General features: G+C 35.8%; 2 protein-coding genes across 2 annotated transcripts; both read left to right on the forward strand.

The window, feature by feature from the left end:
- The first annotated feature begins 6,835 nt into the window (after positions 1-6,835).
- Positions 6,836-13,351, forward strand: LOC133874786 (G-type lectin S-receptor-like serine/threonine-protein kinase At4g27290). Its single transcript, XM_062312648.1, has 7 exons — positions 6,836-8,214; positions 11,293-11,427; positions 11,605-11,761; positions 11,835-12,046; positions 12,130-12,367; positions 12,445-12,595; positions 12,800-13,351. Exons 1-7 carry the CDS (start codon positions 6,951-6,953, stop codon positions 13,097-13,099), a joined length of 2,457 nt encoding a protein of 818 aa, XP_062168632.1. The 5' UTR covers positions 6,836-6,950; the 3' UTR covers positions 13,100-13,351.
- A 1,682-nt stretch (positions 13,352-15,033) lies between these two features.
- Positions 15,034-16,383, forward strand: LOC133876269 (G-type lectin S-receptor-like serine/threonine-protein kinase SD1-1). Its single transcript, XM_062314550.1, has 5 exons — positions 15,034-15,170; positions 15,226-15,305; positions 15,389-15,626; positions 15,704-15,854; positions 16,093-16,383. The coding sequence occupies exons 1-5, from the start codon at positions 15,034-15,036 to the stop codon at positions 16,381-16,383; spliced, it is 897 nt and encodes a 298-aa protein (XP_062170534.1).
- The last annotated feature ends 1,004 nt before the right edge of the window (positions 16,384-17,387 follow it).

Consider the following 17,387-nt stretch of genomic DNA (forward strand, 5'->3'; position numbering starts at 1 on the left):
CAAGCACTTAATGTGTCGCAATATGTCATCAAATTGTAAGTTTTCGAGAGATCACTTCTTAAGACATAAAATGCTTCTTTTTGTGAAATGAAATCAAAATGAAATAGCTTGCTTACTTTGCCATGGTTTTTCAACCTTGTGAAAAGTCTCAGAGAGCCCAACAGTTGGGGTAGCAGCCATTGGAGCCCATCTTCTTATTGGGACTGCTTTTCGCTGAGTGGGAAAGCCGAGAAAAAAAGGATCCGACTTCAATGCGGTAGTAATGTTGTGAAAACTTTGTACTATTTTTTGTTTTTTTGGTTGAAAATAATGACATCTCATGGCTAGGGATTTGATTTGATTTGATTTGATTTAATTTAATCTATTTATTTTTATTTTATTTTCTGTTTTTAACTAGTTGAGTTCTTCAAATCCTATCAAATAAAACATGCCAATCCAAATGTCGGTAAAATATGGTTACCCAAACTAAACAAGTTCATGCATGCATAGTCATTATGTTATATAACGACTAAACGATTCCTTACAAAATTAGCTACAACTGGAGATAAAAATTGCCTACCTTATTCTTTTCCCAAAAACATATTTTATTTCCTTTGTTGTTTTAAGTTAAAAAATACTTCGTTACATTTAGGCCACACAAAATTTTCACTGCATTAAACTATATCATAGAAGCCGGATCCGAAAAAGAATGGGTCCTCTAATGCAAAGTCAACAAGAACCCATAAATAATAATAATATAATAAACAAAATACGAATAACAAAAGCTGAGGCACAAAGATCATAAATAAAAAGAAAGCTAAGAAAACTCAAAGGTCATAAATGAGAGCACCATTTATGATCTTTGCTCCAAAGACTTCTAAGTCAACAAACCTAACTGTAGCAGGATGGGGCATTACACATACGAATACGGATAACAAAAGCTGAGGCACAAAGGTCATAAATAAAAAGAAAGCTAAGAGAACTCAAAGGTCATAAATGAGAGCACCATTACTGAAACAAAGATCGACAGTAACAAATATTTACAAGTTTACAACAGGATTTTTTGAAGTAACATTAACAAATCTTAGAACTTAGAACTTAGAAGGTACCTTGTGGTCGCCGGTCGGAGAGTCGGAGACTTGGAGCCCTTTGCCGTGCAGTTGTAGGCTACAATAAATTCAAACATGAAATAAAGTTAATAAACTGAAATATAAAAGCAAAGACAAATAAATATCGGCGTCAGAGAAAAGAGAAAAGACTACCAAGAAATGAAGATCGGCGTAGAGAAAAGAGTTGAGTCCAAAGAGGCAGAGAGCTCTCCAAAAGGACCAAAACCCTAACGAAATTGAGTGTAGGGATTAGGGGTAGACTGGTAGTGGTAGCGGCGGTGCAATGTGAGACTGTGAGGGGTTGAGGGCACTGATGGGGTGGAAGGGCCGAAGAGGAAGTGTCGTGGTGAACTCTCTGGACCATTCACTGAAGTCTGAAGAAGAGAAAAGAATGAGGGGGCGGTGCCTAGGTTAAGTTCACTTTAGGGTTTGCTCAATTTTACTTTTTTTTTTTAATTTATTTTTTTCGTACGGTGCGGGGCGGGTGTAGCGCCCCGGCTTTCGATCTAAACAAGTCGTAAGTGTAATTATTTAGAATTACACATAATACTACTGCATGAAATAACAGCAGAATTTTTTATTTTAAATATCAGAGTTTTCCTCAGAAGTATAATTGTACCAGAGCATCTAAAAACTTCACATATTTTATATATCAACAACTAGAAACTTAGTTTACCAAAATTGCTACAGACAGCAGACTACATCCTTTACAAGGTTACTAACAATACACTGTAGAGCAAAAGTTGCCATAAATGACATACTAAAATACACACATCTAAAACTACCGGTATTTTCACTATTGACACTAAGTACACTAATTCTTCCAAAAACTGAGGGCCCCAGTTAGCCTCTCCCGTAATAGACCGGACATTCGTACAGGTCCGCTTCTTCTTCTTCTTCCTCTTCAATCGCATCTATAAAAATTTATAGGTGGAAGAGTGAGTCCACGGCTCAGCAAGTTCAAGTAAACTGACCATTTTCTAATCCGAACCCTCAGTTGTTTATAAAATATCTCATCACTAGTGCTTACTAGCCAACCACGTATTCAGGGTTTTCACAAAGTTGTTTTCAATGTAAATATGGCTAAATAGTAAACTAGGTGATAGACAGTTTGATACATAATAATAAAACATAAAAATATTTCCTTGCATTTTCTTACTACATAATTAACTCCACATTTTATAATATGAAGCAGTAAAACAGTTCATAGCATAGTAAGTAAAACATCAGTTAAAATTAACATACTTTAGCATGTAACATTGCATCGCATAACATAACATAGAGTAACATCTCAATAAGTGAATTTATACTCCCACTTATCCCCAGGAGTTTGCTAAGTGTGACCCCACTTAACCGCAAGGTTGTTAATAATTTATCTCTCTCATAGCTTTGAGGTATCAAGTGATTCCCCACTTAACTGCAAGGTTACTAATAATTTATCCCTCTCATAGCTTTGAGGTGTTAGGCGCATAAATCCCCCCTAACCGCTGGGCCTTGGCGTGCCTTCATATAATTTTTTTTCAAATAATATTATCATTTTTGTAAATCACATTTTCCTTCCAAAACTCAATCATATCCTTTTGAAAACACATTTTCATTTAACACATATGTAAAGCATCTCAAAATATATTCATACGTGTAATTAAAATAACAGGGCTCAAGAAAACATACATAACATGCTTTTGTAAAATAATGCAGGGTCAGTAAGTTTGAACTTACAATTCAGGCTTATACTCTTATGATAACTTTCTGGGCCTTCGTAAATTTTCTGCATTAACATTGTATCTCCATATTAGCCTATATTCTTAATTTCTCATTCCTAAGCCTTATTCTAAATCCTAAAAATTTGGACAGCATAACGCCATGTTTACAATGTCATAAATACAACTTGGGCAGCATGACGACATATCTAAATATTTTAATATTATTTGGGCATCATAACGGCATATCTAAAATATTCTAAAATCATTTAGGCATCATAACGACATATCTAAATATTTTAATATTATTTGGACATCATAACGGCATATCTAAAATATTTTAAAATTATTTGGGCATCATAACGACATATTTAAAATATTCTAGAATTATTTGGGCATCACAATGGCACTGTTGTAAATACCTAAAAATACTTAGGCAGCACAACGATGTATTTGTAATTTTAAAAGAATGATTAAATATAATATCCTTTCCTGAGTTATTCAATCATACTTTCCCCAACAATTTAGGCATTATATTAATATAATTTAAATTCTAATAACTAGAATGGACATAAACTAAGGATAAAAGAATTTATACCTAACAATCCCACTCGAAGAAGCTCCAAAATTCCTCAATTAATCTAAATATTTCTTTTTCTACTGTACGCTCATGAGAATGGGCGAGAGTAGTAAAATTTGTTGCGAAGAAAAACTACCGCAGGCTCAGCCTATTTATAGGCAAACATTTTGGGACAAGTTTGGAATTCTATGAAAAGTTAAGCGGTGAAAGCGCCGAAATCCCCTTTCGTTTTCACATTTACCACCGCTTCAACGTAAGTTTGTTCAGTGTTTTATAAGTTTCTACAGTTTTCTTAGGTGTTAGCGTGATTCTCCCTTTTTGTCTTCACGCTCTTAACACTGAAATTTCTACCGCGCACCTAGTGACGCTGCAGCGCCCACCCCCCCCCCCCACGTGCATTCCTATTATTACTCTTACAGTTTTACGCATAAAATGTACTGTTTCCTTTCTCTATTTGAATTTAGGTGAAGCCTGCACGTGAAAAAGGCTTCACCTAATTCCCATTTCCTTTCTCCTTTATTTGACTTGTCAACATTCTCATTTCTTTACTCTTCTCCTTTTTATTTCCTTTGAAAAGTCAACAATGGTGGCTTCCTTCTTTTCTCTCTACATTGAACGTGGTTATATATATATATATATATATTATACTTTTAATTATTTATTTATTCTTTTAAAACAAACTCTTTTTTTTTTTTTTTTTTTTTTTTTTTTTTTGAGGGAAAGAAACCTTTCATTGAGATCAAATAGTGTTACAACAGCAGACACCACAAGGGTGAAGTATAAAACAGACACCCTAAAGGTGTACAAACATCTCAATACAATACAGACAGTTGCTACTAAATAAAACCCAGCCAACAGAATGATGCCTCTGCGTTGACATACACCTTTACTGGAACAGGGAGTCAGTCACACATTCTGGGCGACTGCCAATGACTAGATTAATGTACGTACAAAGCAAACTGTCCAAACAAACAAAAACTATAACAAAACAGGAAAAGCTCAACGGAGGAAAGTCTCTGCCGGGAAAGCCACCGCCTGTGGCGGCGCGTGCACCGCACGCGCCGGCACCAGAAAACAAGCCCCTCAACCCTGAAGCGCCAAAAGCCTCCGAACAACCAGATCCACCAGACCATGGCGAAAGAACCAGGTTTGCAGCCCTCACGCGCGATCCGAACCGAAAACCACCCCAGGCGCGTGAAGGCCACGCGCCGATCACCGAGAGACCGCACAACCGTGGAGAGCGGCTGGAGCACCAGAGACTGACGACGAACACAGTTGACGGGCGCGTGTCCACCAGAAGACGGCGAAAACTTGTAGATCTGGCCTCCAAAAATCTGACAGTGAACAACACAACCTCAAGCTCCGCCATCGACACGCCAAGGGTGACTAGTCCCCACCGACACCTTCACCAGAGAGCTCTCCTGCCTTTACAAACTAAAACCATAAAACCTAAAATACCCACCGGATACACACCGGGGCGACAAAAACTTCCACAACCCAAAGGTCGGAAGACTCAAACAAACAAACTAAAAAACCATCTTAACAACTAAGACTAAGATGGCCAACAAAAAACCCAGGGAGGAGGGAGGCGTGAAAGCCTCCCTCCCCCAAAACCAAGACAAACTTCCGGCTCTCTCTCTCACTAGAGAACGGGAGCTTCTCTCACTAGAAAAAAAATACTGTCAATCTCTTTAAAACAAACTCTTGAAAATTCTCAAAGCTCCAACATTTCATTTTTCTTTGAGCCTAATTTGAGCTAACCACTTTTATACGAAATCAAGAACATAAAATTAGACAAAAATATATTTTCCAAATAGATTTGATATAATTTAATACCAACATTAATACCAAAATATTATTAATTATCCTAATAAATTTCTTGGGTGTTACATCGGGTCCTCGAAATTTTCTTGAATCAGAATCTGAACCCGTAAACTGCATCGCACCGTGCGGTTTGCTGAAATAAAAACCGGGACCTGCTTATCAAATGTGCGGGCAGAGGCTGTTTAGGGGCAGTGCGGTTCGGGTTTGCGGGTCGGGTCAGGTTTCCACGGGTCTTGCCCAGCCCTAGGCCCCACCTCATTTTGCCTTGGAGTTGTGCAATAGTCATATCACTCCATGTCTTTCTTGTGTCACTTTAAAACTGATGTGGCTCTTAAAATTACTATTAGATTTATGGTAGATTATTATTGAATTTTGATTTAATGATGATTTTAAGAGTCACATCAATTTTGGGGGAACACAAGAGGGATATGGTATTACTCATGGCAGGTTGGTGGCTGGTTTTAGGTTAAGAAATCAGTGAAAAATAGCAGAACGTGGTGTGATTCATGAAGCTTAATTCTCTTGAAAAATATTTGCTCCTTGATGAGTTTTTTAGAGTGGGCAATTAGGACTTTTGAAAAAAAAATTCCAACAGAAAAGGAAATTTCTGGGTGGTGTGTTGGGGGGGGGGGGGGGGGGGGGGGGGGGGGGCGTTTGACCCCTCTCGACCCCCCCTCCCTCCGCCCCTACTCATATTAGTTATCACCTTTGATAAGTTTTGGGAAACTTAAGCAGCAAGTTAAATGATAAAATTTCATTTAACTCCTTTAAACTTTTGTCACATTTACAATTATTTTTCTAAATTTTAAAAACTTTCAATTTCATTATTTACAATTATTCATCATTATTTGTTTTTTTTTTTTTTTTTTTTTTTTTCAATCTGACCCATCTTTTAAGATTTTTTGTTAAATCTTAACATAGGAGTGTCAAAATAATCAAATACTCATATCTTTTTTAAGAAAATAAAAAAGAAAAAATTGTAAAGATTTAGGCGTTGGTCAGGATATAATGGAATTTACAAAAATACTCACACTTGAATCTTTGAATTATATATATATATATATATTAAAAAAAATATGTATTTTAAAAATTTTAATCAAATTTAACAAAAAGTATTAACGGATAGATGAAATTAAAAAAAAATTAAAAGATAATACACCGAATAAAAGTTTTGAATGTGTGATATTTGTTGAGCCTCATAAGTCAAATTCAGTTTTTTTTTAATCTTGATCGGCTTTGAAGAAAAAAAATAAAATAATAAATAATTATAATATATAATAAAAAAAAGAAAAAGTAATGATTCGCATTCCTTAATGATTTGAATGGATAAATATGAAATTGAATTCGTTTTGCCATTAGGGTATGTTAAATAAGAATTCTTTTGTATACTTAATTACATTACTTAATTTTTAAAATTATATTTTTTTTGTCAAACAAAAAAAAGAATAAATACAAGATATAAAGTTTCAACTGTCTTTTTAGTAAAGTTGTCCTTTTTATATTTTTTTATTTCTATATTATATACTATTTTTTATAGAACAACAAATATAAGATCTTTAATCCAAATTAATGAGTTGTTGAAACATGGGCCCCGTTTGCAGATATAGGGATGGGAGAATCGGACTCTTCCTGAGTTTAAATTTGTAGAAAAGGAAATACATTGGAAAAACGAAAAAGTGAGAAAGAAAAAAAGCCGAGAAGAAGGTGGACTCCGAAAAAATAATGCGGTTTGTCGCTGCTTAAACCATTGGAAAATCAATGGAAACCTTTACCCATCTTTTTGTCTACTCTTTCTTCTTCTCCCTTTTAAGAACCTCCATTACACAAGACACTATTACTGCAAGTCAATCCATCAGAGACGGTGGCACTTTAGTTTCAGCTGGCGGATCATTTCAATTGGGATTCTTCAGCCCAGGTAATTCCAAAAGTCGATATGTGGGGATATGGTATGTGATATCTCCGGAGATAGTTGTCTGGGTAGCCAACAGAGATGCTCCGCTTAGCGATCACTCAAGTATTCTTAAGGTAACTGGTGACGGAGTTCTTGTGCTTCTTAATAGCACGAATGGTATTGTTTGGTCATCTAATACATCAAGAACCCCTGAAAATCCAGTTGCGCAGCTCTTGGACACCGGGAATCTTGTTGTTAAAGATAGAAATGATGATAACAAAGACAACTTTTTGTGGCAGAGTTTTGATTATCCTTGTGACACACAACTACCGGAAATGAAGATTGGATTGGATTTAGTAACTGGTCTAGATAGGTTTTTATCATCTTGGAAGAGCACGGATGATCCTGCTCAAGGTGAGTATTCAATACGCATAGATCCTCGTGGGCTTCCGCAAAGGGTTGTGATGAAGGGAGATTCAATAAAGACTAGAGCTGGGTCATGGAATGGCCTTGGTTTTACGGGTTATGCGTTAAGATCGAATCCAGTATATGAGTATGGATTCGTGTTGAATGAGAAGGAGGTCTATTACGAGTACAAACTCTTAAACAAATCTGTTTTCTCAAGATATGTGCTAAACCCATCAGGCGTTGCACAGCGATTCAATTGGGTGGATCGGACACACAGTTGGGAGCCTTTCTTTACATCCCAGGCAGATGCGTGCGAAAATTATGCCGTATGCGGTGGATATGCTGCCTGCAACATCAATAACTCACCTGTATGTGCATGCTTGGAAGGATTCTTACCCAAGTCTCCAAAACAGTGGGATTCAGTAGATTGGTCTGATGGGTGTGTTCGAAGGACTTCTTTGAAATGCGAAGATGGAGATGGATTCTGGAAGCACAAGGGGGTGAAATTGCCTGACACATCTTCTTCCAGGTTCAACAAGAGCATGACCCTCAAGGAATGCGAAAGAATGTGTTTGAAAAATTGCTCCTGCACAGCATATGCAAGTTTAGATATGAGGGGAGAAGGAAGCGGCTGCGTGTTGTGGTTTGGTAGCCTAGTTGATACAAGACAATTCTCTAAGGGTGGGCAAGAACTCTATATAAGGACGGCCATTTCCGAATTGGGTATGATTTCACATCTATTTTTCTTGATCTATGGATTTTGCTGTTTTTTTCTTTTTTCTTTTTCTTTTTCTCTTTCTTTTTCTTTCTTTTACTTTAATGAATGGTGCAGATGGAAAGTGAAAATAAGCCCCATGTCTCCAACCATCACTTAGAAGATGAGTGATTGGTGCACAATAATTGTGCAACTGTTGTGCACCACTCTAGAGACATGGGATGGGTCCTACGTGGGATCCATGTGGTGGAACCTACCACATGAGACCTACCTCATGTCTCTAAAGCCTTGCACAATAATTGCAACTGTTGTGTAAGAGTTATTTTCCCACCTAGAATGGAATTGAATATGTATTTACGAAATAATGCAAAATTTAAAAAATTAATCACCACACAATCTGTTGGAACATTTTTCGGTAGACACATGCACATCACAAGAATGAACAATCAAAGCTTGCCCGGAGTGGAGAATAGCTCTTATGTTTAAGTTAGCAATTAGTAGATATGAGAAAGTATATTGTATGAAAATTCCAACCCTTTACATGTGTCTAGAGCCATCCTTTTATAGGCTTTTTTTTGAGGTTGTGGGCCTGATGGCATGGATCCTGGGATATTGGGAGCAATATCCGGGAATCTTTGAGGCAATTATCTCCCAGTATTTCGGTTGTAGGGTGACGTTCCTCACAAAGTGGCTCGTGCCTAGCTTTAGAGGATTCAGTTCCCTTCAACTTGGATAATCGTCCCTAGAGACGCGTGTTACCCACTAGACTATTCGTTTGACTGTGGGACATATGTTTGATGGTGGGCCATACATTCAGGTTTGGGCTCGGAGACTCAGCGGTGGCCTAGATCCCAACCCAATCATGATCACAAAATATTATGAAAGCAGTAAATTAATGAACACAAGTATTTAATAACGAAGTAAAAACATCTTGTAGAACTATTCAAAACTTATCGTTAGGGATGGGTCGTTATATGATTACAAAACCTTTGTCATGAACACTTTATTTGTGTCAAACGAACATCGACCCTTTTCTTTCTACCACAATAGCTTCAAAACCTTTGAACAATTATTCTAACGAGCTTTCTCTTGCAAACTTGGAACTCTAGTAGCTGAAAGTTTTATATGAAAACATAGTTGTGTGGCTTAACAAAACTAAATTGAAGAGAGAAAGAAGCATGAATGCTCTAAAACCTAATCACCGTCTTGTAGCACATTAAACAGTGGTATCTTTTACCTTAGAAAATCACTACAAAAAAACACAATTCAAAGTTGTTTTTTAAACGACGCAATTATAGAAAAAAAAATGACGCCAATTCCTTTACGTCATTTGGTATGTTTACCTTCTTTTCAGTTTGGCCATGATACCCAAGGTCGAGAAATTTTGTGTGTGTTCTTTTAGTTGCAAACGACGCCTAATTACAACGACGTAAGTTGATTAATGTCACTTGTTTACGTAAACGATATCTTTTTTTTACGTTGTTTATGCAAACAACGTAATTTGGTTACGTTACGTCGTTTGCTATTAAGAGACATAAATAATCACGTCATTTACTGTGTAAAAAATATCGACATGAGATTTTTTTTATTTTTTTTTTTTGTAAAAAATAAAAATTTAGGCCAACCTTAAAAATCAATGGTGCAATTATATAAAATAATAATAAAAAAAAAAAATCCAAAGGTTGCTTCTTCTTGCGCTCCTTCTGTTTTGTCGGCCTCTGGGTAGCTTGTTTTCCACGGTCAGATCGGAAACCAACGGTTGGGACGAGTCAGAGTTCGAGGGTCTTGGCAGTCTCGCTCTTCATTTTCTCCGAATTCTCACTCAATTTGGTGGAGGGGGTCACTGGAGAGTGGCACTGGAGTTCTGTTGTCAGAGTGCATGAATATCCCACTGCATAAATCATATCTCAATCAAACAGATTCAACATAAAAAAGAAATTAAAGCCAAATCCAAGACCGAAAATCCCACACCAATACCCAAAAACAGAAAAAATAGTCAAAACTAGCGGCAGAACTAGAATTTCTTGTGTGCGTTCCGAACTTACATAAATAAATACAGTCTTTCAATTTATGTGCACGCACACATTTTTTTTTTAAGGTAATGACATGAACACAAAAAAAAAAAAAAAAAAATCTTAAATTTAATTTTATACTAACTCAAGTCATAAATGTACATAAAAATTACATGTTATAAGTAATAAATCAATTAGAGTGTAAGAGTGGAAATTGTTATGTGAGAAACAACAAGGATTAGAAGCAACAATTTAATTTTCAAATTGTTAGCCGCAGGTTCCAACCTTGACTACCTTCAAAGTCTAATGAGCAAGGCTCGTTCGTACGAGCTGGGAACAGTCACATGATTTCCAACAGCTAAGTTGTTGTTACAAATACTTGGATATGTGCAAGCATTTTATCTTCTTGAAACCAGTATGATTAATTGGAGTATTTGCAAGCATATGTGCTTTAAAAATTTGAGCATGAATATTTCCCTACTGTTGAGAAGCTTTTTCATAGGGAAGCAGGTTCCACCATATAGAGTGAAAAAGAAAGAATGAAATGAAATTCTCCATGGGAAATCACAGGATACAAACAACTGGCATGCAATAGAAAATTAGAGGATTCTATAGTTATCTGCTTACTTGGCTGCACTAATCATCAACAACCACCATTTTTTAATTAGACATTGTCCACTTACCAAGACTAACACTGACAGATAGAGACATTGTCCGCTAACCATCGAAAAAGATAGGACAACAATATCTGTTAATTAGGTTAATCTTCCATGGGCAAAACAGGCTTATTATGGATGTTAATTGATAGACATTATATAATATCTTTCAAAGATTAATATGCGACAATAAGCTAGACAATTTGTAATGCCAGGGAAACTAGGAATATTTGGTGGTTGTGGTTGTGTTGAGCTCAACTTCTTTATATATCCACCTCATCTGTTATACATTTTTCCCGTCCAGACTATGTACAAATATAGTCTCTTTCTTTTCCTCGATCAGTTATCCTTGGCCGAAATGAATGTATAATATGATGAGTTATTCTCAAAGTCACATGACTCTATTTTGCTCTTTCAGGCCAACTTGAGAAAAAGAGGCACTCCAACAAGGAGAAACTAGTAGGAATTATAGTCAGCTCAACATTACTAGTAGTGGGAATGATAATAGTTGGATTGGTCTCATACATATGGAAGAAGAAACTCAAAAACCAAGGTAAATTTGTAAGAAATGGATTATGATAGTAACTGATTCATGATAGTCAGTTTATAGCTAAGAAGTTTAAATAAGTAGGTCTTTCATGGAAATATATTGGAGGGTAAGTAATTTGCTTTTTTTAAAAGAACTCTCCAAGATTTTTCATGCCCATGGATGCATCTTTTGTTATTTCAGAGATGACAAAAAGAAATCAAATGAAGGATTGTGACAATGAAAGTGGGAAAGAAGATATGGAGTTACCGATATTTGATTTGACAGTCATAACAAATGCCACAGATAATTTTTCAAACAGAAACAAGCTAGGAGAAGGTGGCTTTGGACCTGTGTACAAGGTACATAATAACATAAGTAGTTGAGCTATATTTTATTATTCTCCAACTTATATACTGACTATTTGATTTTTTGGGTACATTGCCAGAAGGGAGAGATGTAGCTGTGAAGAGGCTTTCAAATAATTCTAAACAAGGACTGAACGAGTTAAAAAATGAAGTTATTTTGATTGCTAAACTTCAACACCGTAATCTTGTGAAGATTCTCGGTTGTTGCATTCAAAAAAATGAAAACATGTTAATCTATGAATACATGCCCAACAAAAGCTTAGACTGCTTTATTTTTGGTATGAACCTTGAGCATATTCATGTTTAGTCTTATCATTTTTCATGATTGAAGTTGTACTAACATGGATGTAAAATTGGACAGATCAAGCAAAGAGTAAATTACTAAACTGGCATAAGCGCATCAACATTATTCGTGGTGTTGCTAAAGGGCTTCTCTATCTTCATGAAGACTCTAGAATGAGAATTATCCATAGAGATCTCAAAGCTAGCAATATCCTTCTAGATAACAAAATGAATCCAAAAATTTCGGACTTTGGCCTGGCTAGATCTTTTTGGGGAGATCAAATTGATTCCGAGACCAATAGGATTATTGGAACATAGTAAGGATGCTTCAAATTCTTTTATAGGTTAAGTTTAACTGTTTTTAACTTCTTTTCTTTGCAATGAAATTTTGCAGTGGTTATATGTCTCCCGAGTATGCGGTGCATGGACAATACTCAGTCAAATCTGATGTATTTTGCTTTGGAGTTTTAGTATTAGAGATAGTGAGTGGGAAGAAGAACAGGGGATTTTGCCATCCAGACCACGAACATAATCTTCTTGGACATGTAAGCTTAAAGAGTGACAAATCCTACTAATTTACCTTCTTTTATTTATTTATTTTATGGAAAACCTCTTATTAACAATGCAGTTACTGATAGTATAGAGGGTGACACGATGCTCGTGTTATTTTGATGCTCTTTTAATAGTCATGGGCCAATTTGAAGGCATGTAGTTTGACCCACAAAAATTTTTGTTTTCATTTTTTTTAGGCATGGAAACTTTGGATTGAAGACAAACCAATAGAACTTATGGATGAATTGGTTGGTGACTTGTGCACTCTATCTAATGTATTACGACACATTCATGTGGGTCTGTTATGTGTGCAACAAAGACCAGAAGATAGACCAAACATGTCGTCTGTGGTTCAAATGTTTAGCAGTGAGAATTTATTACCTAAGCCGAAACAACCGGGTTTCTTTACAGATTCACCTAAAGCCGATTCTTCTTCTAGCAAGCATGGAACTTGTTCAGCAAACAAAATCACCACTACAATAATTGAAGCACGATAAACAATGTCATTTGAGAGCAAGTGTATTTTTATGAATTTATGTAATCTTGATTTCAACATATTTAGCTAAACAAAAAAACGTGTGGAAGCTGCCATTCTAGTACTGTATAATTTTGTAACCTTGATTTCAGCAGAAGGATCAAAAAGAGAAAAAGGTGATTAAATAGGATAGGCTTAGAGTTAAGGCTGCTTCTACTGTATTTATATGAATTATTCAACCAGTGGATAGTGTTTAGACGCTAGATTTAGGACTATATCATGCTTTTGAAAATGTATGTTTTTCTTTGACTAATTTCAAAATCAATACCTTTTATAATACATATATACCATAAATTTAGAACTAATTATTCATATTTATGAGTCCCTTATGGAGAGATGTGATTTGATGGAGCTAGAGCTCATGGGGGTTGTGTCTGGAAAAATCTGGTTCCGTAGAAATGGGGTGGTGTATGGAAAGACTTTCATTCATCCTCAACAAATGTTTCAAAAAGCAAGTATGTCTCTTGATGATTTTCGGAGGGCGAATGCCCCTGGTTTGGCTGCTAGTAGTTTTGCATCTATAGACCCTCCCATGTATTGGCAGCCACCCCCCACAAGTTTGTATAAAGTCAATTGGAATGTAGCTGTGGATAACAATAATGGACGTATTGGAGTTGGAATTATTGTTCAAGATTTTGAGGGTGTCGTTGTAGCTGCAAGAAGTGCCACAAAAAATTTTATGGTGGCCCCTGTGGTTGTTGAAGCTTTGGCAGCTTTTAATGCTATGGAGTTGTGTAATGAGATGGGTTTTGTTGACATAATTTTGGAAGGGGAAGCACTACAGATTGTAAATGCAGTCAAATACAATAGGCAACAACGAGTAGGTTTGGACACATTGTGGATGGAATCAAAGCTGGGTTGTGCCAGATGAGGTCGTGGAGAATTGAACATGTCAAGCGGAATGTGAATTTAGTTGCCCATACCATAGCTAAAGAGGTGATTTTGTGTGTCATAGATAGAGTTTGGGTTGAAGAAACTCTAAATTGTATCTGTAGTACTATTTTTAGGGAGCAATATGCTTCTAGGTGATTGAATTTTATTCAATAAAGATTGATATTATTATTCAAAAAAGTGAACACAAGAATTTATTTTTTTATATTACATCATTCCTTTTTAATAACATTTTTCATATATTTTTTTCTTACAAAAAATTCAAAATGTCTTTATATATACTAACCCATAACTCAAAGTTTACCAAACACACACACATACACATACATGTTTGTTCTGACTTTTTACGCATTGATAGACATTATATAATATCTTTCAAAGTTTGCTTAATATGCAACAACATGCTAGACAATTTGTAATGCCAGGGAAACTAGGAATATTTGGTGGTTGTGGTTGTGTTGAGCTCAACTTCTTTATCCACCTCATATGTTACCCATTTTTTCCGTCCAGCCTATGTACAAATAAAGTCTCTTTCTTTTCCTCGATCAGTTATCCTTTGCCGAGATGCATGTATAATATGATGAGTTATTCTCAAAGTCACATGACTCTATTTTGCTCTTTCAGGCCAGCTTGAGAAAAAGAGGCACTCCAACAAGGAGAAACTAGTAGGAATTATAGTCAGCTCAACATTACTAGCCGTGGGAATGATAATAGTTGGATTGGTCTCATACATATGGAAGAAGAAACTCAGAAACCAAGGTAAATCTGTAAGAAATGGTAGTCAGTTTATAGCTAAGAAGTTTAAATAAGTAGGTCTTTCATGGAAACATATTGGAGGGTGAGTAATTTGCTTTTTTTAAAAGAACTCTCCAAGATTTTTCATGCCCATGCATGCATCTTTTGTTATTTCAGAGATGACAAAAAGAAATCAAATGAAGGATTGTGACAACGAAGGTGGGAAAGAAGATATGGAGTTACCGATGTTTGATTTGGCAGCCATAACAAATGCCACAGATAATTTTTCTATATTTTATTATTCTCCAACTTATATACTGGCTATTTGATTTTCAGGGTACATTGCCAGATGGGAGAGATATAGCTGTGAAGATGCTTTCAAATAATTCGAGACAAGGACTGAACGAGTTAAAAAATGAAGTTATTTTGATTGCTAAACTTCAACACCGTAATCTTGTGAAGATTTTGTTGCATTCAAAAAAATGAAAACATTTTAATCTATGAATACATGCCCAACAAAAGCTTGGACTACTTTATTTTTGGTCTGAACCTTGAGCATATTCATGTTTAGTCTTATCATTTTTCATGATTGGAGTTGTACTAACATGAATGTAAAATTGGACAGATAACGCAAAGAGTAAATTACTAGACTGGAATAAGCGCATCAACATTATTCGTGGCGTTGCTAAATGGCTTCTCTATCTTCATGAAGACTCTAGACTGAGAATTATTCATAGAGATCTCAAAGCTAGCAATATCCTTCTAGATAACAAAATGAATACAAAAATTTCGGACTTTGGCCTAGCTAGATCTTTTGGGGGAGATCAAATTGATTCCGAGACCAATAGGATTATTGGAACGTAGTAAGCATGCTTCAAATTCTTTTATTGGTTAAGTTTAACTGTTCTTAACTTCTTTTCTTTGCAATGAAATTTTGCAGTGGTTATATGTCTCCCGAGTATGCGGTGCATGGACAGTATTCAGTCAAATCTGATGTATTTAGCTTTGGAGTTTTAGTATTAGAGATAATGAGTGGGAAGAAGAACAAAGGATTTTACCATCCAGACCACCAACTTAATCTTCTTGGACATGTAAGCTTAAAGAGTGACAAATCCTACTAATATACCCTTTTCTTTTTTCTTTTTTTTATCTTTTTTTTTTTTTTTTTTTTTCTTATTTTAAGGAAAACCTTTTATTAACAATGCGGTTACTGACAGTAGAGAGGGTGACATGATGCCCGTGTCATTTTGATGCTCTTTTAATAGCCATGGGCCAATTTGAAGGGCATGCAGTCTGACCCACAAAAATTTTTGTTTTCATTTTTTTCAGGCATGGAAACTTTGGATTGAAAACAGACCAATAGAACTTATGGATGAATTGGTTGGTGACTTGTGCACTCTATCTAATGTATTACGACACATTCATGTGGGTTTGTTATGTGTGCAACAAAGACAAGAAGATAGACTAAACATGTCGTCTGTGGTTCAAATGTTTAGCAGTGAGAATTTATTACCTAAGCCGAAACAATCGGGTTTCTTTACAGATTCACCTAAAGCCGATTCTTCTTCTAGCAAGCATGGAACTTGTTCAGCAAACGAAAATCACCACTACAATAATTGAAGCACGATAAATAACGTCCTTTGAGAGCAAGTGTATTTTTATGAATTTATTTAATCTTGATTTCAACATATTTAGCTGAACAAAAAAACGTCTTGAAGCTGCCATTCTACCGTATAATTTTGTAACCTTGATTTCAGTAGAATTCATACAGAAGGATCAAAAATAGAAAAAGGTAATTAAATAGTTAGGCTTAGAGTTAAGGCTGCTTCTACTGTATTTATGTTAATTATTCAATTAGTGGATAGTGTTTAGACACTGGATCGGAGTTAGGACTATATCATGCTTTTGAAAATGTATGTTTGTCTTTGACTAATTTCAAAATCAATACCTTTTATAATACATATATACCATAAATTTAGAACTAATTATCCATATTCATGAGTCCCTTATGGGGAGATGTGATTTGATGGAGCTAGAGCTCATGGGTAGTTGTGTCTGGAAAAATTTGATTCCGTAGAAATGGGGTGGTGTATGGAAAGGTGTTCATTCATCCTCAACAAGTGTTTCGAGAAGCAAGTATGTCTCTTGATGATTTTCGTAGGGCGAATGCCCCTGGTTTGGCTACTAGTAGTTCTACATCTATAGACTCTCCCATATTATGGTAGCCACCCCCCATAGGTTTGTATAAAGTCAATTGGAATGCAGCTGTGGATAACAATAATGGATGCATTGAAGTTGAAATTGTTGTCCAAAATTTTGAGGGTGTTGTTGTAGCTGCAAGAAGTACCACAAAAAATTTTATGGTGGCCCCTGCGGTTACTGAAGCTTTGGTAGCTTTTCATGCTATGGAGCTGTGTAATGAGTTGGGTTTTGTTGACATAATTTTGGAGGGGGACGCACTATAGATTGTAAATGCAGTCAAATACAATAGGCAACAACGAGCAAGTTAGGACATATTGTGGATGGAATCAAAGCTGGGTTGTGCCAGATAAGGTCGTGGAGAATTGAACATGTCAAGCGGAATGCGAATTTAGTTGCCCATACCATAGCCAAAAATGCGATTT

The sequence above is a fragment of the Alnus glutinosa genome, chromosome 8 (assembly GCF_958979055.1).
Source record: "Alnus glutinosa chromosome 8, dhAlnGlut1.1, whole genome shotgun sequence".
NCBI lineage: Eukaryota > Viridiplantae > Streptophyta > Magnoliopsida > Fagales > Betulaceae > Alnus > Alnus glutinosa.

Excerpts from the sequence above, each read along its gene's own strand:
- LOC133874786 (XM_062312648.1), top strand. The coding sequence starts at position 6,951 with ATGGAAACCTTTACCCATCTTTTTGTCTACTCTTTCTTCTTCTCCCTT. Across the intron at positions 12,368-12,444 it reads AATAGGATTATTGGAACATA|TGGTTATATGTCTCCCGAGT; the intron begins GTAAGGATGCTT and ends GAAATTTTGCAG. Across the intron at positions 12,596-12,799 it reads AACATAATCTTCTTGGACAT|GCATGGAAACTTTGGATTGA; the intron begins GTAAGCTTAAAG and ends CATTTTTTTTAG.
- LOC133876269 (XM_062314550.1), top strand. The coding sequence starts at position 15,034 with ATGCCACAGATAATTTTTCTATATTTTATTATTCTCCAACTTATATAC. Across the intron at positions 15,171-15,225 it reads TCGAGACAAGGACTGAACGA|ATTTTGTTGCATTCAAAAAA; the intron begins GTTAAAAAATGA and ends AATCTTGTGAAG. Across the intron at positions 15,627-15,703 it reads AATAGGATTATTGGAACGTA|TGGTTATATGTCTCCCGAGT; the intron begins GTAAGCATGCTT and ends GAAATTTTGCAG.